Raw genomic sequence first — 26752 nt, forward strand, 5'->3', positions numbered from 1 at the left:
TTCCAAGCCTCTTCACCTTATAGCATCAAACATTCATCAGCTGCCCCTGGGACACAGGGAATTCTTTCTAGCCGTGATGGCTGAGGAGCCATTCCGCAGGTGAGAAGGTGGGGGCTGTGCCAGACGATGCCTCACATTCTTCTACTGTTGGTTCTGATCCTTTCAGGACTCCAGTTTTCCCCATTTGAAAACAAAACACAAACATGCAATCCCTGGGACCTGGGCAGACAGAAAAACATACACATGGCAAAGGCCTATGGCAACACCCTCTTCCTGCTGTTTGTTCCAAAAGCTGGTCTTGGCCAGAAGCTGCATCTGTCCAGCCAGGGGCTAAAACGGGTGAGGGTGCTGTAAGGCATCCCTTGCCTGCCGAAACCAGCACTGCCACAAAGCTCCTGTTTTATCTTCAAGTGACAAGACAGGGAGGGTCAAGTTCCTCCTTGGTGCCTGGGAAATAAAAGACCAGGAGTTCAGCTCTGCGTTTACCAACCCCTCCAGGGAAAATAAGCAAAATATCTGAAAAAACATTGAGCTGGCTTTAGAGAACACACAAAAATTCCAGCAACAACCCAAAGGCATCAGTCCCCTTAACACAGGCACTGCGTAAATCCAGAGCCCATCCCGTCTCTGCAGTGCTCCCACCGAGTTACTGCAAAAGGAACCGAGGCCATGAGAGAACAGCAACTCCTCCTCCTGCAATTGCAGAGGAATTTCTCTTTGGAGGATGAAAGCAAAACGCTCCGATGTCAGCCTATGGCACTGGGCTGCAACAGGGCGTTTACACTCATTCCCTGGACAGTAGTGCAGCTGCATCAGTGTCTCTTGAAAGCAAAAATTTACATGAGAAACGTTTTTTAAAATTTGTGGCAATACATTTTAGTGGCCATGTGCAATTAAAACAGTTCCTGTCATGTGACGTTAACAGAAATATTCTGTTCTTCTACAAGACTCACGTTCACACAAGCAGTATCCAACTATAAACATATTAAAGTTTATTAACAAAAGCTTTGTACAGATCTTTTCATACACTCGGAATTTTACATCTAGTCAAAATAACAGCACATTTCCATCTTACCCTTTATACAAATTGTTACAGAATATCCACCAGTGGGTTGAGTACATAAAATAAACCACTGCTTTACTTTTGTAAAGTATCTACAAAAGTGATCTGTGACATTTTTAAAAAATTTCCCAGAACATATAAAAATAAATTATTTTTACTTTTTCAATTAAATCTACTAATTAGAAATATTACAAATCAAAATATCAATGTCTTCTTAGGAATTCTTCACAATACAAAACAGATTCACAAAACTTTATTTACAGAAATGAGGTAAGAACTGTGCAATATTTAACTAAGAAACATATTGCAGAATTAACATGTTCTTCCAAATAAGTACACAGTGGAGGTCTAATTACAGCTGGGTCTTTTCCTCTAATAATTCCCACCTTAATATTGATTAGTGGTCATTGCCCCCTGTTAAACCGTCCCTCACCACACTGCATAGACTCACGCCAAGAAATCCGCCGCCATCCGAAGTGTTGTAACACAAGTTCACCCGTTTCAACCACTGGTAAGTTTTAGTGGGAAATGTTAACTCACTTTTTTGGTAATTTATTAGTGAAAAGCGACCCAGGTAACAATCTGCCTGAGCTATCTACAGTGGCATAAACACCTCTAGTAAAGGCAGAACAACAAGGCTGCTGGTGCAACACAGAATATTCCCGCTGCTCACACGGACACGTCTAGTGCATGGTCAGCTGTTTGCAGCCATTTCAACAGAACGGAGGTAGCAACAGGCACTTGGTTTAGGCCAAACACGACACGTACTTCTCCCCGTGTGGCCTTCTCATCTGGTAAGAAAACTTTGCCACTGGAACCAAACCGGTTCCTTTAAAAACCTCAGAACTCTAAAAATTAATACACCAAAATTAATAAACTTTGGATTCCGTACTGAATTCTTACTCAGGAAAAGCTCCCACTACACAACAACAGGACTTTAAAGGAATACAAAGTTCAGAAGTGGATTCCCTTATGAGTCAGGTTTCAAAATGGGTGTGTAAAAGAGGAGAGACAAACAGCAAGTCCCAGCTGCCGCTACGAGCTCGGTCTGAAAGGATGTCTTGCAACCGCAGCAGATGCGCAGACCGGCTGGGGCTGCGCTTGGGATGGTTTAAAACTGCTGCGCCAAAACCAACGTAATGCGTGACTGCAGACAGCTCACGGCCTTTCAGTTTATAGGATTAGGACTGAAGAGTCAAGTATTTATGTTTTTCTATGGTTGAATTTGAACTGAGTACCATCCTATTGGCAAAATAATTATGGTTTGCCGAGTCTTATCTACTTCACAGTCTGAAACATTAAAAATACATCCATTTTAGTGCAACAAGAAAGCAAATGAAAGGCTACCAAAAATATCCTTATGAAAACAATTAACCTTTTGCTGGGCAGTGAGAGTTCCTTGTTGCATTTCTTCAGTCTGCAGAAAGGAAAACTGCAGTCTGCAGTCAGGTGAAGTGCTATTACAGCAGGACATGCAGTTCTCCAGTGTCATTCAAAGGTCAACTCTTCTCTGACGCAACTGGTCCAGTTTTATCATTGAGCCTCTGTGTAAGAGAAAATACTTCTAAAAATCAGATTATAAAATACAGAATTAAGTAAAATTCATACAAATGACAAGCCGATGAGGTGCATTTATTAGAGCTATCTAGATAGTAACTTTTGCATTTTAAAGAGCAATCACGTATTGTAGAATAAAAAGTGGGAAAGTAAAGAATTATTAATATTGAACAACTCACACAAAGGTAACCGCAGCCAGCATTAGAAAACACCTGTTTTGCTTCTGCTTTCATTCCCACAAGACTTGCTGGTCCTGGCTCTTGGTCTTTCCCTAGAGTCGTATAATGGTCAAGAGAAATACCAGGTGACCTCTGCTACGCTTTACCCACTGGAGAAGGCTGAAATCTTGGCCACTTCTCCATCAGAATAGAAATAGTCTCCCTCTTGCCCCTATCATGATTATCTTTCTGTCACAAATTGCTACAAAGACATTTCCTGTAAGTATTGAACAGGACTGAGAAAAAAATCTCATTCACTGAGCATTCAGAAATGCTTGAAAACCTGTTCCGACTGGAAATGAGATTAAAACGTCAGAATTTGTTAAAAAATCTTTTTCAATTAAAATAGTTCAGCAATCCAATGCTATCTGTCTCAATTCTAACCTTTTTTTTTTTTAAAAAAAAAAAAAGCAATTTCAAAAGAAATGTATTTCTAAGGTGTTTGTTCAAAAGATGTTCTGGGATTTCCCGGAACTGTTTACAGCTGTTGTAAGGACAAAAACTAAAACTGTAGCAGTGTATTTGTAAAATACGCTAGTGCTGCCCGGTCACGCTGTCCAAACCTCGGAATGGCCGGTTCAAAAATGCCAAGTAAGGTCACGTAGAGAATAGTTTGTTCTGACACACATCAAATACAGGGTCTCAGTTCCATTCATTACCAGTTTTCAGAAAATGAGGGGAGATAAATTTTAAACATACTGGAACAAACGGTGAACGTTTCTAAATGAAGGCAAGCACTGAGCAGAGCCCTGTGATGGAGCAGTCAGTGACTGGGAAAGAACGTGATCTTTCCCGAGTCCTGCAGTTTGCAGGACAGTTGCAACATCACAACAGACCAAACTGGGAAGTGGATGACGACCATGCACAAAGCTTAATAAAAGTAAACGCTTCTATTTTTGAACGGAAGGGAGCGGTTTCCAGGAAAACTGTCTTGAAAATACCGCAAAAGCCCAGCTACCTAAGTCCTCTACCACTGTGCTCCTAAAGTGGCTGGAGACTTTGGGGGTGGGGAACCGAGAGGAGACCAACATCTAGCCCCAAGCTCTTACCACCTGCTGTTGCAGACAAGCCTCCCTTTTCTCACTACCATTTGATGTCTTCTCCAAGGAATACTGGAACTTTGTCTTCCTACTCTACTCATCCTTTGGTTTTTCAAGTTCTACACACTCCTTCCCTTCATGCTCTTATCTCAGTTGTATGACCCTTAGAGAATGAGGTTTATTCTCCAACTCCTTGAAGAAAGGATTCCTGTCTTGAAGATGGAGGTTACAGACAAATGCTGAAGACAGTGGAACATTTTTGCCAGAAAAACATGTCTTGTTCCCTTCTCTGTCTAGGAAAGGGTTTATTACTCTATGGAGCAACAGAGTCATTTAGCCTCCCAGTGTACAGCCTCATCTTCCCACAACTGAACCAAGACACACGTAGCCCATTCTCCTAAAACATATTTCACCTTGGCAGCAATGGGCTCCTCATCTCCCAAGTCATCAGCTCATCTCTGCAGCCTCACAGTGCCTGAGGCCTGGCCAGGACAAACTCTCAAGTGAGGTGATAAAAGGAACGGTCTACAAAATAGCAGATACAAACTTGGGGAAGAAGGTGGGGTGGGAAAGGCTGGGGCTGCAGTTGTAATTACAAGAGGAAGGCAAGGGTCACTGGATGGGTGTCCAGACCCAGGGAAACATGAGTGTGCAGCAGACAGGTTAGGTGTAAGTGACTGCAAGGTCTCGGAGTTCTGAGCCTCACTAAGTGCAGCCCAAGGCTCAAGAAAAATAAAGCAAGTTAAAACTGCACCATCCTTGAGCTGTGAATACAAGCACATAACTTGCTGCTTATCTTTAGTTACCTCATGGAGGTACTACATTGAAAACGAGGTGAGAAATATACTTACTGTCACCTTCTGAGCTGCGTTATCCCCATGAATTGTAAGGAATGGGTTGGTAGGAGCTGCATTAAGTGGTGAGGCCTGTGTGCCTGAAAGCAAGTTGTTTATGGGTATCTGTGCTCCTCCAGTGATCTGCAGTTGCTGTACTTCAGACTGATGGTGGTGGTGGTGGTGCTGCTGTTGCTGTACCAACTGATACAAAAGGGCCTGATGTTGTTCCTTGAGTAACATGGGATGGAGAAGAAAAATAATAATCAAGAATTAGTTACTGAAAAATAGCTCCTCCCTGGGTTCTTACTTATCCAAATCTTCAGTCAGTGCAACCCTTAACCTAATCCCAGCTAATTTAGGGTACACTGATGAAGTTCCACGAGACTGCGGGAAAAGAAAGAAGGTGCCTAAAGGATTCCTGGAATCGGTAGCTCAGCAGAAGTTCAGCTAAGCCTGCTGGCTTCGTCAGGCCTCTATCAGAAAAAACACACCTGAGAAGAATATCAAATCGTGTTTGACAAAGTACTAAAACTACACAATTAACAATACAAACAGTTAGACCAGATACCTAATGGCCCATACGAATACTGCGAGGCAGAGCAAAGACAGCTCACGAGATGATTAGCAAAAGATTTCTGACTGAGTCCTTGTGGAATCAGAAAATAGCTTAGGATACTGTTAGAATCCATACGTGGCCCTGAACTCTTCTGCCCACAGCTGATGCTGAGAAAGACAAGCCACCATGTCCACACAGGATGAAACGGGACTGAAGGCACTAGGGAACGAATCTTCTAGCAATACACACAGCCCAATAATATCCTGTAATTTAGAATGACTACCGTCCAAAAAGGTTGAAGCAACTGAAAAACTAAAGGATTATCAAAACTTGTAATATCAAGTTAAACGCATTTCTAGTGTTTATATTAGGCTGAGGAGTTTATCCATGCCGTAGAATACAATAGCGGAATAAAACATAATTAACTGGAAAACTTACTGATGTCAGTTGCTGGGTACTTAGTAATTGCTGAAATTGCTGGTGCTGTTGATGGAGCAGAAGTTGTCGCTGTTGGTCAGGAAGTAATCCTAGTCCCGAGGCACTGTAGGGTTTGACAGGGTAATACTGCAGTTTATATGAAAGTATGGGAATTTTTTACTTCAGCTTTCCATTGAAACAAAAGATGTGCATAAATAGACAATTCCTATTTAGCATTTTGATTGCATACTGTCAAATATTGTCTGTCCATTGCATTTTTTGATACATACCTCAACGTTACCACCACCCCCTCATTTATGCTGAGCAACAGCAACATCTTGCCTGTAACAGAAGTCTACTACATGCACGTTATTTTAAACTCAGATAAAAATTACCACTTCTACATTTGTTTCAAATGTTTTATACAGAAAGGCCAGATTTTATAATATAAGGCAGCTCTTGCCAACCATTAATACCTAGTTAACTAGCAGTTACTTGGTCTTGTTTCCCTTCTAATTCTCATTTTTGCTGTATTCAGATCTGTCACCACTGCCTACACCTTGTTTGTAATTCCGCAAACTCCTTCAGCCTCGCAGTGGGCCAACTGATGCTGCCCTGGAACGAAGCAGGCTGTCTCTGCACCTGCCGACTGCATACCTCCCAGTTCCTATTTTCATGCCTACATAAAATGTTCCGCGGCTCTTTAGGAAATTGGGTGAGGAACTGATCCAGCTGACAACCGGTCTGGACATAAAAGGTTTCTTCAGCTATGCCCGTTCCCTGCAAGACCAACAGCATGAACAAGGGTGGATTTGGAACAGAAGACCAGGAAGATGGCTGGATTTACTCTTTCAGTACCAGTCTTAGCCTTTACTAGTTTAAGACATCCACTGAACTATTAAGGTGTAGGTTCACAATAGCTTTACCCTGCTATTGAAAGGTTAAGGATTTCCCTTTCAGCTGTACCTTTCTGTCCACTTGCACAATGAGCTGCATCTCGAGGGAAGTGAGCTGAAACTGAAGGGAATACAAAACGCTGAAAGATTACCTATTAATGCAGATGAGGTCATTGTGTGAATGCCCAGCACTAACACCGACACGAAGGTGCACACAGGATGACCAGTGGGATAACAGGACTGCTAGTTGTGATTGGCAGTGGAATTAAATTAACTCAAATCAGCCCCAATCCACATGTTTAGGCTACAATCATTTGGCTCTTCAGGACATAGTATTTTTCTTGCCTTTCTGCAGTAGCCAGCACACGGCAGCCTGGCTCCATGATCACGTGGACATTTACTTTGTATTAACCAGCCAGTATGAAAATATCCACAGCATCACCGTTCTCTGCTGCTGGGACAGGGCAAGCAACGCATAAACTTTGTTCCATACTTCTCTGGATGGCCTCAATACTATTGGAAACGTGTGCTGGGCTGCACTTACTATCACCTATGGGGAATGGGAAATCTATGTGGCCAGATGGGATCCACCCAAGGGTACTGAGGGAGCTGGCAGAAGCACTCACCACGCCACATTCCATCATTTATTGGCAGTCCTGGCTCACTAGGGAGATGTCAGTTGACTGGAAGTTGGCAAATGTGACACCCATCTACGTGAAGGGCTGGAAGGAGGATCCAAGGAACTACAGGCCTGTCAGTCTGACCTTGGTGCCGGGGAAGGTTACGGAGTGGATCATCTCAAGTGCCATCACACAGCATGATCAGGCCCAGTCAGCATAGGTTTATGAAAGCCAGGTCCTGCTTGATTAACCTGATCTTCTAGGACAAGGTGACCTCCTTAGTTGATGAGGGAAAGGCTGTGGATGTTGTCTACCTAGACTTTAGTAAAGCCTTTGACACTGTTTCCCACATCATTCCCATGGAGAAACTGGCTGCTCATGGCTTGGACAGGTACACTCTTTGCTGGGTAAAAAATTGGCTGGATGGCCAGGCCCAAAGAGTTGTGGTGAATGGAGTTAAATCCAGTTGGCAGCTGGTCACAAGTGTTTTCCCCAGGGGTCAGTACTGGGGCCAGTTCTGCTTAATATCTTTATCAATGATCTGGATAAGAGGATCAAGTGCACGCTCAGTAAGTTTGCAGACAACACCAAGTTGGGCAGGAGTGTTGAGCTGCTTGAGGGTAGGAAGGGTCTACAGAGGGATCTGGACAGGCTGGATCGATGGGCTGAGGCAAATTGTACAAGATTGCACAAGGCCAAGTGTCAGGTCCTGCACTTGAGTCACAAAACCCCATGCAATGCTACAGGCTTGAGAAAGAGTGGCTGGAAAGCTGTCCAGTGGAAAACGACCTGGTGGTATTGGTTGACAGCCAGCTGAATATGGGCCAGCAGTGTGCCCAGGTGGCCAAGACGACCAATAGTATCCTGGCTTGTACCAGAAATAGTGCGGCCAGCAGGACTGGGGAAGTGATTGTCCCCCTGTACTCAACACTGGTGAGGCTGCACCTCAAATACTGTGTTCAGTTTTGGGTCCCCCACTACAAGACAGACATTGAGGTGCTGGAGCGTGTCCAAAGAAGGCCAATAACACTGGTGAAGTGTGTACAGCACAAGTCCTGTGAAGATCAGCTGAGGGAACTAGGGTTGTTTAGCCTGGAGAAAAAGAGGCTGAGGGGAGAGCTTATTGCTCTCTACAACTACCTGAAAGGAGGCTGTACCGAGGTGGGTGTGGGTCTCTTCTCTCAACTAACAAGCAATAGGACAAGAGGAAATGGCCTCAAGTTGTGCCAGGGGAGGTTTAGATTGGATATTTGGAAAACTTTCTTCACTGAAAGGCTTATCAAGCATTGAAACAGGCTGCCCAGGGAAGTGGTTGATTCACCATCCCTGGAGGTATTTTAAAAACACAGATGCGGTGCTCAGGGATACGGTTTAGTGGGACTTGGCAGTGTTAGGTTTCTGGTTGGACTTGATGATCTTAAAGGTCTTTCCCAACCTAAATAATTCTATGGTTTCCCATCATCTACTTCACAACATTCATTACTATCACTCCTGCTCTCCTGGTTCTCAAACCTCTTGTCAATGGTCTTTTTCCCTAGCCAAGAAGTCAATTCTACTGACTTTGTCCTGTGCAAGCCATTTTGCCTCTGATTATTCTTGCTGTACCATTTTTTGCCTCCCTGTATTATATCCTCTTCTGAAACTGCATAATCAGAACTGCACATAATATTCCAGGTGCAGACAAAACAGGGATTTAACTTGACAGAACACAAAATGGATAACACCATTCAATGTTTGTTTGATTGTTGATGAAAGCAGAGATGACACTCCACCTATCCAAGGAAACTCCTGGATTTTCCTCCTGAGCTACAATAGCAAAACTCAGGCCTAGCGTAAACTAGGACTGTGCACGTGTTTGACTTTCAAATGATGATATTCATCGATTAATTGAAATTCCTTCAAACAGCCTTAAATTCAATTGTATCAAAAACATTAGTAACAACTGCAAAAAATAAGTACCTTCAGTTAGACTAATTATTTCCTTTTCACATCAAACTGTCCGAACAGATTTTGAAGCTCAGAAAGTTACTGTAAGTAGCAACTTACAGGAACATCTAGGAAGTCTTAATTACAAAACAATAGGCAAAACATTAGAAAGTAGGACTGAGTTCCCATATGGTTTTATTACCATTATTTCCTTCATCTCTTTTTCCTCTCACTTTTTCTGTGTTTTTCTATACTGGAATGAATCTTCTCCACTGTTTTTTCATTCTTTTATCCCATTGTTTCTTTTTTCCTATATCATGTTTTACCTTTGCACTTCTTTTTTCTGCTGTTATTCTCCCTTCTCTTTATCCGCTCTGCCTTCCTCTCTTGCTCTGCATTGACACTTGAAAGAAAATACCCTCAGCCAGCAGCTGAGATCTGAATGTCTAGAAACAAAACCTAACTGCAGAAGACAAAATGCTGCAGCTCCTGAGCTTCTCAGAAGAGGCAGTTGACTGGATTTCACCACTGAGCTTTCTCTAAACCAGATCAGCTTGGAATGTAAATTTAATCCTTTTTAGCTTCTCATTAAAAGGTATATGATCAGTCTGAAGCTCTCCATACTACAGTCTTCCCTGGTTGCGAGAATGTAAAGAAACAATCCTATCTTTTCCCTCAAACCACTTAATCTCCTAGTTGCTAGCAATCTGTATTAAGCCATCTTTTTCCCAGAAAAGGATGAAGTATTTTTATCTGCCAAGTGAATGTAGGCTCTTTTACCTACAATTTGAAACTCTTTCAAACAGCAGTGTGCAAATCAGTGTTTTGTCACCTCCCTATGTCCCACAGTTACGGAGCTCACATGAATACCAGTGGGGTAATATCTGCCCCACTGGTAACATGGTAATACCATGTTACCAGTGGGGTTCCCCAGGGCTCAGTGCTGGGTCCAGTTCTGTTTAACATCTTTATCAATGACCTGGATGAGGGGATTGAATGTACCCTCAGTAAATTTGCGGACGACACCAAGCTGGGAGGCTGTGTCGATCTGCTCGAGGGTAGGGAGGCCCTTCAGAGGGATTTGAACAGACTGGATCGTTGGGCTGAGGCCAATGGCATGAGCTTTAATAAGGCCAAGTGCAGAGTCCTTCACTTGGGGTATAAAAACCCCAAGCATCGCTATAGGCTCGGGGAAGAGTGGCTGGAGAGCTGCCTGGCGGAGAAGGACCTGGGGGTGCTGGTTGACTACCGGCTTGATATGAGCCAGCAGTGTGCCCAGGTGGCCAAAAAGGCCAATGGGATACTGGTGTGTATCAAGAATAGTGTGACCAGCAGGAATAGGGAAGTGATCCTGCCCCTGTACTCGGCACTGGTGAGGCCGCACCTGGAATATTGTGTCCAGTTTTGGGCCCCTCGCTTTAAGAGAGATATTGAGCTCCTGGAGCGAGTCCAAAGAAGGGCGACTAAACTGGTCAGGGGGCTGGAAAATAAAACTTATGAGAAGCAGCTGAGGGAGTTGGGGCTGTTTAGCCTGGAGAAGAGGAGGCTGAGGGGAGACCTGATTACAGCCTACAAATACCTGAGAAAAGATGGTGGGAAGGTAGGGGAAGGGCTCTTTACATTAGTGATGGGTGATAGAACAAAAGGAAATGGGTATAAGCTTAGTCAGGGGAGATTCAGGTTGGATGTTAGGAAGTATTTCTTCTCTGAAAGGGTTGTCAGCCACTGGAATAGGCTGCCCAGGGAGGTGGTTGAGTCCCCATCCCTGGCTGTGTTTAAGAATAGGGTGGATGATCTACTTAGCGATATGGTTTAATGGGGATTAGCGATGGTTGGACTCGATGATCTCTAAGGTCTTTTCCAACCTAGAAATCTATGAATCTATGAATAAGGACAATATGCATAAAGAAATCTTCACGTACTGGTGAATAATCTAGCTATTTTTCACACGAAACTGTCCGAACAGATTCTGAAGCTCAGAAAGTTACTGTAAGTAGCAACTTACAGGAACATCTAGGAAGTCTTAATTACAAAACAGTAGGCAAAACATTAGAAAGTAGGACTGAGTTCCCATGTGGTTCTCCATCGTCTTGCGAATCCTGATTTAAACCACTTCCAAGATCTAGCCGGGTTTGGACAGCTCACAGTAGCGTGGCAGCAAACCTCCACGCCTGCCTGTGCTTGCTGCCATCTAACCTTCCCACCCATGTGCTTCAAAGATGAGCAATACCTAGAGGAACATAACATTAAAGAAATAGTCAAATAGTTGCCACGGAAACAGCATTGAACTCAAGAGTGGCAGGAACAAACAGTGTCCCATTTAGTTTCAGAATCAATAATCTCAACCATCCCAACCAGTGGAAATATTTTTTATATTTTTTCTTTTTCTTCATTCAAAGTCATCCTCTTCACAACTTAGTTCCAGTAACAGAAAAGTTTTTGCATATTTTTCTCTGAAGCGTTTGCAATGGAAGAAACAGGAATGAGGAATGTACATGTCATTACTAAAATCATATTAGCACTAGTGAGCATTAGTACTTGCTCGGCCTGAACTTTTTTCCTCTAAATATACAACTAGAAATACTAAAAGAAAATGGGGGCAATTATGGAACACCTCAAAAGCAAGGAGGCCCAGCAAATCATCTGGATGAGCTCGATAAAGCAGAGAATTGTGTGAAAAGTGCACTTTTAAATTTAATATAAACATTAATTTTAAATTCATATTATTGAGGGAGCAGCGCAGAAAGACATCACGCAAGAATAAAAATCGAGAAATGGAAATGTTGTCAGAGTTGTACATCATAAGCTTCTTGTTGCAGAAAATAGGGAATCATCGGAGTATTCCAGACTATACTAAAAGTTAGATTGAGAGCTAATGAACAGGATTCTAGTTGCAGTATTCTGCGTGAACTGGAGTAGCCCATTACTAGGCTACACACTCAAGAGTTACAGCAGTGAAGACAGATACTGGGTGGGGGGTGAGAAGACGAACAAACTTCTGCAATACAAAGAGTGAGAAATAAATAACCTGTGTATTAACAAAATCATATGAGAAAACAGCAGCACATTTTGGCATTACCTGAAAGTGGAAAGCATTCCACAACTGGTTAATATTATTTATTTTGCCTAGTACTTCTCAATCCTCCTCACACTTTTGGGGAAAGTAATGCAAAATTCTTGTGTTTTCAGCAGACCTCTGATACTCCAGAGAAGATAACTTTTTATTAACAAAATGTCTTCTGTTTAACCTATGAAATGTTATCTTCGTGTAGGATATAAACAATGAAAAATATAACCTCCTCAGTAAAAATATAACAGCACATCGAAACAACAGGAAGCATTTGAAAGCATCAGATTTTACAAGCCTATTGAAGCATACCACACAATGATATGGTACACAAATATTCAGCAGCTGCTAAATGAACAGCAAAGAAAGAAATTGGGAAAAGAAGCTACAAAACCAGAAATCCCTTGCATCGTTCCAATCACATACGTCTTTTTTGGTGGGTAATCCACCATAATCTCCAAAAATAAACTCTACTTAAAGACAAGTAATCCTCTCCCTATTTGCAGGCATTTCTTTCTACATACAACAGTAGCTCTTCTTCCTAAGTGAAGGACAATACAAGGGGTGGGGGGAAGGGGAGTGGAGAGATTGAGTTAGCCCAGGCTCTGCTCTATCCCAAAATACTTCCAGACCAAGCAGTCTATTCCCCTTCTTGGAAAGCAGCTGTCTCCTTTTGTTACCCATTTGCCTTGCAGCTCAGGCAGCAGCAGCTCATGCTACTGAGCATACCTAGTTTTGGGGAAGTGCTGTTACAAATACTCAAGCATGGATCTTCTCATGCATTTAAAAATTTTTAGGAACACCACTTGAAAAACTAATTTTGTTGTCTCTGGAGTCAGATGCAGAGAACTGAAAACACCATGCAACTGTATTACTCCTCTGGTTAGTTATGCCTATTACATCTTTAATTACATGACCGTATACTGTTCTCCTTCTCCCCTCCCCCTTCTTACTGCAACAAATGGTAGCTCTTCCAGTGTTCCTTTAATCCTGGAGGAACAATTGGCAGGACAAAGAATATTGTTTTCTGAATTAAAAGAAGAGCTGAAGCACATTTACATAATTACATTTGTTTGGGAATGTGACTTGATTAAAAACCAGGAATAAATGGACACTAGGATTCCCAAAAGCTAAACAGAAGCCATCTTTTCTTTAACTTGACTATACGTGCTTCCATTAAACACCACCTTACTTTCATTCACAGATCAGGAGGAGAACCTGGTTCGACAATTTCAGGCTAAGGAAGAACTCGTACCTTTTCAGTAAGACGGCTAAAAAACATAGCTAAGTCTAAAAACAGCAGGCGCCAGCAGAAAAAAAACACACAAAATCAGCAAATTCTTACCTGTTATTTAACGTGGTTGGTAGAGGATGCGTTGCATTGGGTGGCACGGTCGCATGAGCGAGAGGAGAAGGGTTCTGTGATATTGTTGCTGGGGTCTGAATTACCCCATTTAAAGCCCCTACAATTCCATTGATTGCCAGCTGGCTGGCTGGCAGTGCTCCAATTATTCCACCCACGCCAGGCACTGCAGGAATGGTGGAGGTTACAGTCTGCATACCACTAGCTAGTGCCCCCACTGTCACACCATTGACCTGTTGAACTCCTGTGACTCCTGAGCCTTGCTGAGCTGGACTCTGCCCAGCAGGTGGTGGAGTGGAAAGAGCTGATGAACTGCTGGTGCTTTGTCCGCTGGAGGTTATCTCCTGGCGTAAAAACAAACAACAAAACCCCCTCAGCTGCATAAAATTTCACCTAACAGCAATACGCAAGGACTATGATGAGTTAACAAGTTTAAGTTTAGAAGAAACAAATAAAAATTACCTGATTTAATACAGGAAGAGAATTGTCCGGTAAAAAACTGTTTCCCAGATGAGGGCTTTTACTGCTGTTCAAGGAATCAGTGCTAGGTGCTAAAGCAATTATTTCAAAAAACACACAGTAGTTAAATTTCTGTAACACGTAAAAAGACCCAGAACAATTATTTCAAAACAATGTCAAAAGTAAATATAGAAAATGTAAAGTCAACCTTAAAATCATTGCTGAAAAGTAAAATATTAACTAAATAATTGGTGAATCAATAGATTCAAATAGATGTGCTCCAGACCGAAGTAAAAAAGGAACTGCCCTGAAACAAGAAGTAACGGTTCATATAAATCTTCCAGTTGACTTTTAAACATTTAAACACACCAACAAATACTTCGTCTATATTCTTCCGACATGTACATGCATCTCCCATCAACGGCATACATAGATGAAATAGCTATTTCATATATAAATACATGTTCAAATTACCCTGACGCTTTAAAACTCTCCTCTACTTACCTGCTTGTACTGGGAAGGCATGTACTTGATGAGAAGGGCTAGGATTTGAAGTTATTGTTGGAAAGGGCACCGAAAGCTGTGCGTTTAGTAGCTGAAGTCGCTCCTTCTTGGCAGTCAGATTCTTTATCTGTTCTTCTAACCGCCTATTTTCAACCTGAAGTTGGTGTAATGATTTAAGCATTCCTAAAACTAAGGTAAAAACGCATGTTATCTTTTGCAACCACATTCAAAGAATGACAACATCTTCAATTTTTCTAATTTATGTATTACAATTTAAAACCAGCATTAAGACATACGTGAAAATATAAATACAATTACTACTGAGAGCTAGGTTACAGAGATTTGACTTTAAGTGGCAAGGTTTAGGATCAATTTTGTGTAATTTCAAGAGCAGAAAAAAGTACACAGCACATGATAGTAATTTTGCAATATATCTACACCCCAGCTTAAATACAGATAAAAGTCGCATCGTTAGGGCTGACGTTCATTTTAAGCAAACGGCAGTACATGATAATGTGGCAGCACACAGCATACTTGGATAACTGCGTGCTTGGGAAAAATCTACTTCAGCTGCAGCATCAGAGATTTTAAACATTATCAAAACAGAAGAAGTCAGACAAACACACGTTCATCTAACAACACAGCCAACCAACAACATTTATGTAAAAACGAGCGTGTGAAAGAGTGAGAAAACTCTATTTTAATGCCCTGTACAGCAAACCACAATTTCACTTACAGAAACAATGAAAAAAAAAGTCATCCAAGGTGAAGTTGCCATGACACACCTTGTTGGGAGCAGGAGCTCTCCTGTGCTTTGAGCGGCGATCTACAAATCACCCAGCAGGGAGCACTGTGTGAGCACCGCACTTACTGCCCCTTTTTTTTTGCAGAAAAAGGGCATCATTTTCTGTGCTAACCTGATTTTTACCAAGCATAGTTTTCTCAAACTCCGATTTGGTTTCAGAACTTGGATTTCCCAACTAGTACTAGAGCATGACTGTAAAGCCACAGGGATAGCCATTTTTTTTTAATTCTAAATTGTATTTGTTTAACATGACCTCTGGGCCTACTACAGACATAAGTCTACTGGTATAGGCACATCTGGTCATTTCCCAAGGATTTAGCTTTTATCCCTCCTCTTCAAGAACATACAAAGGAACCCTCAGTGAGCCCAAATGAGATGCAATAAGACTTAGCTAAACCTGTCCTCCAGCTATCATGTTTAAAGGATTATCCCTGCATGAATTTCCTCACAATTAGCATTTTTGTCAGGATACCATTCATAAAAATACCAACTAGATACCACTTTACACTACCAATGAGAATAATATGTTCAATAAAATATAACAAACCCTAAACTGGTATTAAAGAAAAAAAAATTGAAATGTATTCAATTGTTGTCTTTGATACTGATATACTGTTGAATATGGAGATACAAGTGATCTACTCATCACTTACGCTTTTGCCTTATTCATTCTTAGACGATTCCACTCTATTAAATGTATCTCGAGAAAATAACACTTTGCTTACTTTGAGAATTTCACGAGAAACGCAGAACATAATAAAGATACAGAAGCCCAGTAGGACACCTGCCTAATATTTGTAAATATTTTTTGAAACAGCAACAGAAGTAGACAGTTTAGAATTAAAAAATAAGAACTATGACAGTAAAAAATTATTATGCTAATTTATATCACACACTACAAAGCAAAATGGGGAACTGTGCTATGCTATTTACAGTAGTGGACCTAAGAGTCCAGATTTCATTTCCAAATTCTGCAACCGACCAGCTGGATCTGCAAGTCACTTCCGCTTGCATGACAATTTCCCCATCCATAAAAACGTAGATAATTATAAAGAACTCTTTCGTAATCTACTGAATCCACGTGCTGCATTAAGAACTATGTTAACAATTATACACTACAGTTTTATTTCTATTCACAGCAGAAAATAAGGGTTTTTTTGAATTCTTGGACAAGCACTGAATGGCAGTTCTGAATAACAGTTAACAAAATCAGTAATAAACAGAATGTGAGTACTTACTGTCACTGGGGGTGCCTTGCTCTAATAAAAACTGTTGTCCTTCACTCCACTGCCTCTCCAGGAGCTGTTCTATGCTGGCTGCTACTGGGGGCAAATTTTCTCCACAACTGTTCCCTGATTGATCATAGCGAATTTGCAAACTGCTTACAGGGGATCTGTTGAAAATATTGCAATTTATTGTTTAAAGAAAAAGATAGAAGGAAATGTATTACGTAAAAGGCTGTTGAAGTTTCTTACCTGATATCAGCCCTTAGCACCTACATATCTTACACTTCCAAGACTAAGTTAATTCATCAAAATCAGTAAGAATTTCTAGTTCTAGCTGCCAAGGTTTTAATAAAAGAAAGATGTAGTATTTCACAGCATGAGAATTTATACTGAGAAAGCACGTGACTTCTTCTTGCATACAGACTAACATAATTCCTAACTGACAAACAGCATTGTATTAAATTATACAACACATACTTCTACAGCAGAAAGCCATTGCACATGGATACATAGAGCACCTGTCTTTAAAAAAAAAAAAAAAACACACACACAAAAAAAAACACCAAACCACCAAATCCCAAACCAAACCACTTCAAACTTTTCCCAGAGAAAACTGGGAAAATAAAAACAATTTATTAAAATCAGCACAGTAACTTCCATAAAGAAAGGCCATATATAATTCCACTGCCTAACTTGTTCTAAAAAGAATCATAAAACCAGATTTTTGACAGACTACATGAAAATACTATTTCAAAAGAGACACAATGAAAGTTAAAGTTGTCCTCTACCTGTCCTGTGCACACTTAATATACTTCCTTTTTCACTCATGATCACACATAGTTCAAAGAATAATCCCTTTGCCACACGTCTTTTCTCATTTAGGAGAAAATTAAATATTCAGCAACACTAAGCAAGCTGGGTACCCCTCAGGTCCTATGAGGAGGCTTCTTTTGCAGTGGATGGGGCAACATTTAACCTGTGAACAAAACCAGGTGCTCAGTGTATTTCTGACTGAGGACTCTGGCCTCATGTATGCATGGTCCCATTCCTCATACAGGATCAGCACCAAAGCCCATTAAAAGTTGGCTGGTGTTTTTGTTTGTTTTCTGTTTTGTTTTGTTTTTTTTTTTTTTAATCAACTCCAGGGAGCTCAGATTCTTATATATTAGTTATGACTGTAAGTAGTAACTATTGCTGCCATCACAGGATCACAGCTGTACATGTTCAACATGTAGTAAGTATGTAGTGCGAACTTGCCAACAAGACCACCACAGTCCCAGTACAGGACATGTAGGGCTCAGGAAATCAGTGTGTTAATTATGATTAGCGTAATAAGCAGTGGTCACAGCACATTAGCTACCTAATGACTGTCAAGCATTTTGTAGGCACCAGAGCAAAGCAATTTTTATGAGAAAAGGTTTTAAGTAGGTGACTTAAGAGCTCTGTAAGTATTTATAAATAATTCCTCTTTTGCTTCAGGATGAAAGAAGAGAAACACTTGTTAAAACAAAAAGCCCTGATGAATGGGTAACCAAGGTAGTGTTTTTTGACAAAAGATGACAACTCAACAGCATTTAACAGTTCAGCACAGACATGGCAAAAACAGCCTTAAAACTAGTTGTTTACACGATGTGCTGGAGTGGTAAAAAGGAAGGTTTATGCAGAAACATTCTGAACAGATGTACTACACTCCACAGAAACAAAAACCACAAAAAAAAAAAAAAAAAAGAGAAAAGAAAAACAACCAGAAAACAAATACAGAAAATCACCACCCCGCCAGCATCTTCGTTCTCTGCATGTAAGCTTTTGAAGGGCACATAATGCTACACTAACGATTGTGTCGTTGGAATTCTAAATCACCAACAAAGTTCTTGTTGGACTTAGGACTGTTTCCGATCAATTTCACAAAGGTAGAATTAAAGCAACACATGACTGTATAACCTCTGCAATCCTTCACTGGAAGCCTGTATGGAAGGGGGGGAATTAAAAAAATAAATAAATCTAGATTTCCCTGTATCGCAACATTAGTCTATCTACCCTCTTCCAGCTGAACCCCTACCTTATCCATTAGACATGATATGGTTCCTGCATGCTAGGGTGGAATCCTTATTCCAAAGAGTATTTCATCAGTTTCCAATAGGATTATAAACATGCTGTATGCGCAAGTCCGATGCTGTCACTGAGATGGGAATCCCTTGTTTCATGTGTCATACCTTGTTTACTTTCAGAACTGTTTTTTGTCTAAGTTTGGGGTACAGCTATTCATTCTCTTATAGTATTAACTGTAAGCAATACTGCATTTTTATAGAGGCATACGTGCATACTTCAATGCAGGTATTACATAACGCATTTTTAAATCGAAGGTTAAGCATGGGGTAAAAAAAGTTTAAGTGCTACCTTGTGAAAAGCAGCAATTCCCTTGCAAAATGGAAACAGCTCACATATACCAGGTATATTTATATTTCTCATATATATTAAAATTTTAAATATGATGGCTTAAACTTCAAACACTGTGGTTAGGCAGAGGTACAAAGATATAACAATACAAATTTGAAATGACCATACAGCTCATGAGTCACATACATCTTCTCTGAAGAGCTGCAATTGGCTGCGTCATCAAGAGCAAACAACTGTTTCTGCAAGTGTTTTTATTTTAAGTAACTATTTGAAAATTACATGGTTCTTTCAGAGAGGCATGTTATTTATGAATCTCATCAGTTTCAAAGGGAAGAGAGTCAGAACTTGCAGAAAAAATCATTTTAAAAGATAAAGCAGGTAATATTCAGAGTTACAAAGTTTTCAGATAGCAGATTTTTGAATTTATCTTTTTATTCACTGTCAGTCATACTTTAAGTAATTGGAGTTACTTATTCATTTAACTGGGGAAAGTGGGGAGTTACCTACAAATTTTAGAAACAACAACATACGTGTGATCTTTCTTACTGCACAAACCAGGGGTGAAATTTGCTGACTACTGAACTTCCTTGAATGGCTAAGTTTCCTAAATTTTCTTCATGCTAGGATTTTCAGACGAAGTTTTTCCATCTTTCAAATTTGGAACTACAGCAGTGACTCTCCCCCACCCGCCCTCCTCCTTTTTTGGCTTGTTTTTGAACAACTCTACTGCCAAGCAAAAGCTACCTGCTCTTTGCAGAGTGATACAGCTTCCACACGCTGAAGGAAGCTCTGCAATTGTGGACTGAAGTGGCCTTTGCATCACACAGTTCTCCTTTGCCACCCCCATAAAAACCAGCTGCAATGTGACCGTGTTGTAAGCGTCAGGCTACACTACCCTGAACACAGGCTCCGTCGAAGCATCGTATTTAACAAGTTTAGCTTCCCAAATACACAACCATGGCCTACTGCAAATCACACAAAGACCAGGCCTTTGCATATTAACTAAGGTGGCATTAAAATTCGTAATTACCACAACACGTATGCATAAAGACAGCTACTTAATATACAATCAAAAGTTCTGGAATTTCCTAATTGTTGAGCATTTCCCTTTGCAAAATTCTCTTAACTTACTTGTCTGTACATATGCAGACATATGCATATCCTTGTTTATATAAAGATTTCTATGCTAATGTAAATATACGTATTTCCACTCAGAACACAGTCTAAACTAATTTGTAACCTCTCTATTTATTGTTTTAGAAGCGACACGTATTGGCAAGCTTAAAACCCAGTTCGTGACTAGGTAATACCATCTAAGTATTATAATGGATATTCTCACCTCATTCAACAAGAAGTCTTTTGATTAATTAAGGAATATAATACAAAATCAACACCACCAGGCATGTGCATTAAATTACCTAATTTTGAGATATTTATTATAAATTACTGTAATAAACACATGCTGTAACAATAAAATTCATTGTTACAATGCTGTATCTGTGTAAATACCTTTTTTTGGCTATCCTAAAATCATTTAAGATAAAATCCCCATAGTTAGTCTCTAAGTAAAAAAATACAGTAATAACACTATAAAATCTAATTCATATGAGATCCAATTAGGAAAATAAAGCCCTTTAAAAATCTTAAAAAACTTAAAAATCTAAAAAATAAAGCTCTTAAGATTCACTTAAAATACACGGAAAATATTACTGAAGTATTTAAAACATACTATTAAAAATTCTAACAGCAAGTATGTTAAAACAAAACAATATGATACAAGTCCAGCAGAATTCTTATGTCAGACTTCTGTGGTAGAGGTGAATTGCAGCAGAATAAAAAAAGTACATTTTTCCCACAGAGGATTGTGGCATATTTTGAAGCGGTGAGGGAAAGGGAAGAAAATATTTGTTTGAAATTTTTACTGATATTGAACTTCTCAGACCACCTTATTCCTGTGATCGTTGTAGTCTTTAAGTCTATGGGATTTTGAAATTTTTGCAAATATGACTGAGAATGTAATTATAGTAACAAATCTGAGGAGATAAGTAGTACACATTGCTCAAATGATAGATAAATCCCTCTAAAACAAGTCTCCATTACGTAAGTCAAGTCTTTCATTTGCAAACCTAATTGCAGTCGATATGAAAGTAAATTTCGACGTATCTTTAGCTGTTTTTTTTTAAGATAGGTATACCCATATAAAAATAAACATACGTATACGTGTGTGTATATACATATATATCTACATATAGACTTTTAAAACACTTATGTATTACTAGTAAAAAGACAGTGATGTTTCCAAATCTTAAAACATTTCCTCTGCCTGCACTCTCCAATGTAAATAACGCTTACCGTGGCGAGAGACTTCCTCTGGGTGAACCTCCTCTGCCAACAAGGCTGCGGCTATTATCTCCGAGATCTTGATCTGCAGTGTAAATATTTCACAGCTGATAAATCGACTCTTCTTAGTAAGAGTTTTAAAGCTGATGTAGATGTTTTAAAAATACCTTAAATCTCAACTTCTATCTGTAGTTACTCCTGAAGAGTGAATACGTAACTAGTTTAAGATTGCTGAACTGTAGCATGTAAGGTGTTGTCCTTACACATTTCTGAGGCTGTACCAGGCCATGGATTATGTTCACTTCTTTCATTCCTTTCAGTTTTACAGCACAGAAGCGTGGTTTGCATTTGCAGTACCCTCCCCTCAGCCACTTTTAATTTCTACGGTGAAAGTAATGAATCACAGCTGTGGACAGCTAATCTGTATGCTTATCACAGCAAATCCTGATGCTCTGTATTTTTTTTAACACTTTGCATCCCAAAACAACTCATAAAATATATAACATGCTAAACTTACCACTGCTGTCTAACAAGCACATTTTATTCTGCAAATTTACGGAAAACTTTATGAAAGCATATAATTCACTAATTCCTATTTATAAGGAGAAGCATAGGAAAGTCCCTTGCTAAAAAGGTAGTAAAACAAACAAAAAAAGCCTCATTAAATATACGAAAACGTTTTGCTTGGAAGGACTCAAAAGGGTTATTTTCCCTATGGCCTCTCAATAAAATAACCCTATCTGCCCCCTTCAAGGTTGCCCTCCCCCTATTCTGAGTCAAGCGACCTCCGACCTCTTGGAGGGCAAAGACATGACTGATCCATTCTTGGTAAACTGCTAAACTCATTCCCTTCCCCCAAACAGGCATGACTACTACGACATGTCAACAAATCCTTACGGAGGGAATGAAACAAAGCAAAGCCAGCGCTCATTAAAACCGCAGAGGAGAGCGACCGGTACAAAATGCCAATCGGTAAATATTCACAGGATTATTAAATGCTGCAGAAGTTCTCTAACGGGATCTCTTTCACACCAAGTCCTATGTAATGCAATTTCATGAATTATGCAAATAAAGGTCTAAACTATTCACGACAAAACCCAGAGCCGTGTTACTCTCGTTGCAAAGAGCTCCGAACTGAACACATCAATCACAGAAGTCACAGGAGACATTGTTGCATTCCTGCCTGCTGATGGCTCTGCTTAAACATTTACATTTCAGACAAAAAAAAAAAAAAAAAAAAGAGGGGGGTGGTGGAGAGGGAAACCCACGCTGCTCTGCAGGACAACCGAGAATTTACTTCCAACACATAACAACTTTATACGGACATTTAATAACCGAATGCTGAGCAGAGTTCAAAAGTAAAATTTAACAATCTTTTTAAAAATACTTCGGTCTGTAAAGTCGCCGCACATTTGTCACCAGCAGCGGGAAGCTTACCTGCCTGGCTGTTTTCAGACTGAGCTATAAGGGCTGCCATTGCTGAATTTGGATTCAGCCTATTGCCGTACATGTGGGATGGAGGCAGACCGAGGGAAGATCCAGGTAGGGTGTTTGCCTGCAAGAAACCAATTAAAACTTGAAACCTGTTTTTTAAAAAGGGGGAGAAATGCTAAATGTATTTTGAAGAAGCTTTCCTAATGCAAAATTATTAACTTTTTTTTGAAGTTGAATGTCTTTTAAAAACAATCTAAAAGAAAAAAATACTATTTTCCATTTGTGAGGACAGAAACAGAATTGCAGTACTTTGAAAATACATTCAGTTTTAAAGTGTTTTACTTGTCGTTGGCAAGCTCTGTTAATAAAAATAGCCTTCTAATAAAAAACCTACTGTAGCAAATATTAAAAATACCTGAATTGCATTTTAGACCAACCACAGTGTAGCAGGATGGGTAGAGTTCCTTGCAATCCTGAAGTATGCACTCAATGCTAAGACTTAGTAGCATGGCGACCATGTGGTTATCCTACTAATTATTTAATCTTATTAAACCATTTACAAAATAAGGGCAGGTAGACAACAGATGTCTCACAAATGCTTGGGTTCCTTACATCACAAGCCGGCTGTGGAGGTCAAAAGGTCCAACTTTCAGCTCTATAGTTTAACTACACAGAGCCATATTTCCTTTGCTCGACTCCGTCATTAGTAAAACCTGCACACTATTTTGTTACTTCCTATTTTGATAGACTTGGAAGCCTGGTGTTTTTTTGTTTTGTTTTGTTTTTATTTTAAAGAACGCAAACAGCCATTACAAGTATGTTTTCTATACAATAGGGGGCTCGCCGAATCACAGCTTTGCCCTGACCCCATATAAGGGACTGTATTTTTGGCAGCTGGCCAGCTCTACTTATTGAAGAGCTCCCAAAGTTTGTGTTCATTCATGTTGCTAACCACAATTCTGAAGGTCTCTGCTGGGACTTGTGCCAAACAAGCGAAAATGAACCCTTAAACAGATGAAGCTAAGGAGGCTGGCCAAAATCTTGCATAATCCAATGCAATAAAAATACCTTCTTCCTTGGCTGCTTATGCTTTTTCCCTTTCGAAGAAAAGATTTGTGTCAAATGCTGATTTGCAGAGACAGGCAATCAAAGAAAAAAAGGCATCGCTGCTTATTAAAAAGGCATTTTTCTAACTGATAAAAAAAAGGTTTTTCAGAGTAAGGAAAAGGCTGCAATATCGGGCAGGGGGGAGGGGAGAAGGGGGGAAAATCAAAGATACACAACCTGTGTAATCACTGGTTCTAAAATGAATCTTTTAAGAAAATGTAAACAACCTTTACAAAGGAAACTTTTTGGGGAGAAAAAAAACCAAGGTGAACAGTAAGGAACTCAATTTGTGGGACATTTTGACATGTATAACTGCACACAAGAGACACAGGAAACATACTGGTTATTACAGCAAAATATTACAGAGTATAAACTGTGTCTCTGGAAAGAATCACACACTACCATTAAGTTTTGGCCTTCAGCCAACATATTAAACTTGATGAATGGACTTTTATGAATTCACACAACTGTTTCCAATGATGCTTTATTTACTATATACTGGTGAGAAATTGTGCCTGATACATTCTTCTACTGTCACAAAGTTAAAAAAGCCACAAGTAATTACTTACAATGATCAGGTTTTTTTCACTTCTTAGTTTAAAGGTATGTGGAAGATTGCTAGACACGGAACCAGTTTCACTTCAAATCTGGCTGTTATTTGTTTGGTGTTGTTTTTTTTTTTTAAAGAATTGCATATCTCTAGTAGAATTAATCTGAATTGGTTGTAAGACTTAAAAATAACACAGGCATTTCCTACTCAGGTATAACAGCTTCCAGAAATACAGTACGCATTAGTACCGTGACGCTTACTGATGAAGGCAGCAATACTGCACAGCTCCTGCTATTTTCCTTAACAAATGCCTATAACGTGATTCCAACTCAACTGTTATCATTCACTAGCAGCCTTCAGCTGTTTCCTCTCAAAACCAAAACAAACTTCAGAAACAGTGTGGTTTTTTGTCTAATCCTTTCACTGAAGAAACTTTACAGAATGGAATATTGTAAGATTCAACTATTATTTGCTTCCACATCTAAGAGACAAGATTAGAACTGTATCTACTTTATTTAAATGAACTGGTTGAGGTTACGAATTCTACTAATATAGTTTGCACTTTTTAAAAAAACTACAAACATCAAGTCTTATTTCTATTTAGGTTTAGAATATTCCTATGAAAGATTTATCTTAATTCTAGTAAGTGTACTGCTCACATTTTACACAGAAGCTGCTATACTTTCACTCCGTGTAATTCGAAGCTGCTTAAAACTCTGCAATAGCAACTATCTATTAATTTATGATGGCAGGGCAGCTATAATCAGCAAGGAGGATACATGCTTGTTTGACTGAAACATGCCCAAAATAGCTTCAAGAACTTTCCAAAAGTATCTAAGTATCTTGAAAGGAGTTGCTAAAGTCTGTTGAGTAATCATCACATCACAAAACAAAAGACATCAAAGGAATTAAACAATGTTTGCTAAGTGGGTTGATAGATCAAAAGACTTTGTCTGATTTAAACAATATCTAAGAATTTGATTTTTTTTCACAAGTGGTGGTTCACCCTAAATTTAACTCCTGTTTATACTTTAAAATAATAGTAAAGGTGTCCTACAACAAGTTGGAACTACAAAAGTTCTAGTGCCATCATGTATCCTGTGCAACTCGCAAAGGAAAAAGTCACATTAGTAAAATTTTTCAAGTAAGCTGGAGGCAAATAAAAAACTTGTAAAACATTTTTTTTAAACGGCAATGTAAAATGACAAGAATAACGATTTGCGAAGCTTTATTATGCATGTGACGACTTCATCTGACAGGAAAGTAGAGGAGCGCTACATTATTTAAAGGTGAAATAGGAGCTTCATGTTTCACTCACAGTCGAAACAAGCTGCAGCAAGCATTTATTAAAAATGCGCAATCATCCTGTCAATACATATTAAGGTCACAGAACTGAAACGTGTTCTAAAATGCAGAACTTTTAAAGCTGTAGTATTCTTTACTTCAACTGATCTATTTAAACAGTCAACACAATACAGGATCAAAACGTACGAACTAATAAAATAAAGAGACTGCTAAGTATTTTGAGAAGGCAGCAAATTTTCCTGAAAAGATTTTAGCAGAAGGATTTAAGCCCATCTAGAGGTATATAACACACTGCTTTCATTTACGGCACGTTCAATAAATCAGTAAAGCAATAAGCAGCAGAGCAGCACAGAAGGAAGATATACTGTAATTCACGGAATGCCCGAGTGCAATAAGAATAAATGATTGATATTTGATTGATGCTTAAAAACACTTCCTCTACAGCAGGAAAGAAAGTGTAAGTATATTCTTCTCATTAAAGAACTAGATTTGCAATTTAATAAAATTTAACTCGTGTATATGTAAATATCCTCTGAAATATTTAAAATACTTTTGTATTTGTTTGCATCACTCCAAAATGGTATTTTACTGTAACAGTATGACTATAAAGTTTCCCAAGTTGACAACTATTTGCATTCATAACCAGACTTTTACTTGAATTTCCAGGGAAAGCAGTTTCTTCATTTCAAAAGTTACATGTTCTTTAAGAAAAAAAAAAAAAAAAAAAGAGACAATACTTAGCTGTATACAATTAGATTAGGTCACAAAAAATTGAGAACCTTTGAGCATGCCTATTCCCCTGTTCCTTTCAAGTTTTACGCTATGAAATATTTTCTGATAACAGGCCTCATTTCTGTCTCAGCTCCACACCAGTAAGGTTTTAATACTCAGCGTGTGATGAGAGATGAAACCAAGTGTGAACAACTTTCAGGTCCCATGAGTAGGCTGACTGTTGAAGCTGTCAGGTTCAATTGCATCATTCCACATTATTCAATGCCCCAAACTGCTCCCTAATTGTTAGGGGCTTAACATATTCAAAACCATTGTTTAGGCTAATGCTGAAATG

General features: G+C 39.5%; 1 protein-coding gene across 6 annotated transcripts in view; it reads right to left on the reverse strand.

Annotated features, from left to right (window-relative positions):
- Positions 1-859: 859 nt before the first annotated feature.
- Positions 860-26752, reverse strand: part of MLLT10 (MLLT10 histone lysine methyltransferase DOT1L cofactor) — a 131746-nt gene continuing 105853 nt past the window's right edge. For 3 of the 6 annotated variants that reach the window (XM_086614925.1, XM_086614922.1, XM_086614926.1), the window contains 10 exons: positions 22728-22845; positions 21303-21375; positions 16566-16720; positions 14523-14711; positions 14022-14110; positions 13542-13903; positions 5709-5811; positions 4730-4942; positions 4292-4403; positions 2572-2607 (listed from right to left, as the gene is read on the reverse strand). In XM_086614925.1, coding sequence (XP_086471051.1) covers positions 4326-4403; positions 4730-4942; positions 5709-5811; positions 13542-13903; positions 14022-14110; positions 14523-14711; positions 16566-16720; positions 21303-21375; positions 22728-22845 — 1380 coding nt within the window. In that variant the 3' untranslated portion in view covers positions 2572-2607; positions 4292-4325. Of the gene's footprint in view, positions 2625-4291; positions 4404-4729; positions 4943-5708; positions 5812-13541; positions 13904-14021; positions 14111-14522; positions 14712-16565; positions 16721-21302; positions 21376-22727; positions 22846-26752 lie in introns of all 6 variants that reach the window. The other 3 variants (XM_086614923.1, XM_086614924.1, XM_086614921.1) reach the window with 2 other exon arrangements.

This window comes from Tauraco erythrolophus, chromosome 7, assembly GCF_009769465.1.
Source record: "Tauraco erythrolophus isolate bTauEry1 chromosome 7, bTauEry1.pri, whole genome shotgun sequence".
Taxonomy (NCBI): Eukaryota; Metazoa; Chordata; class Aves; order Musophagiformes; family Musophagidae; genus Tauraco; species Tauraco erythrolophus.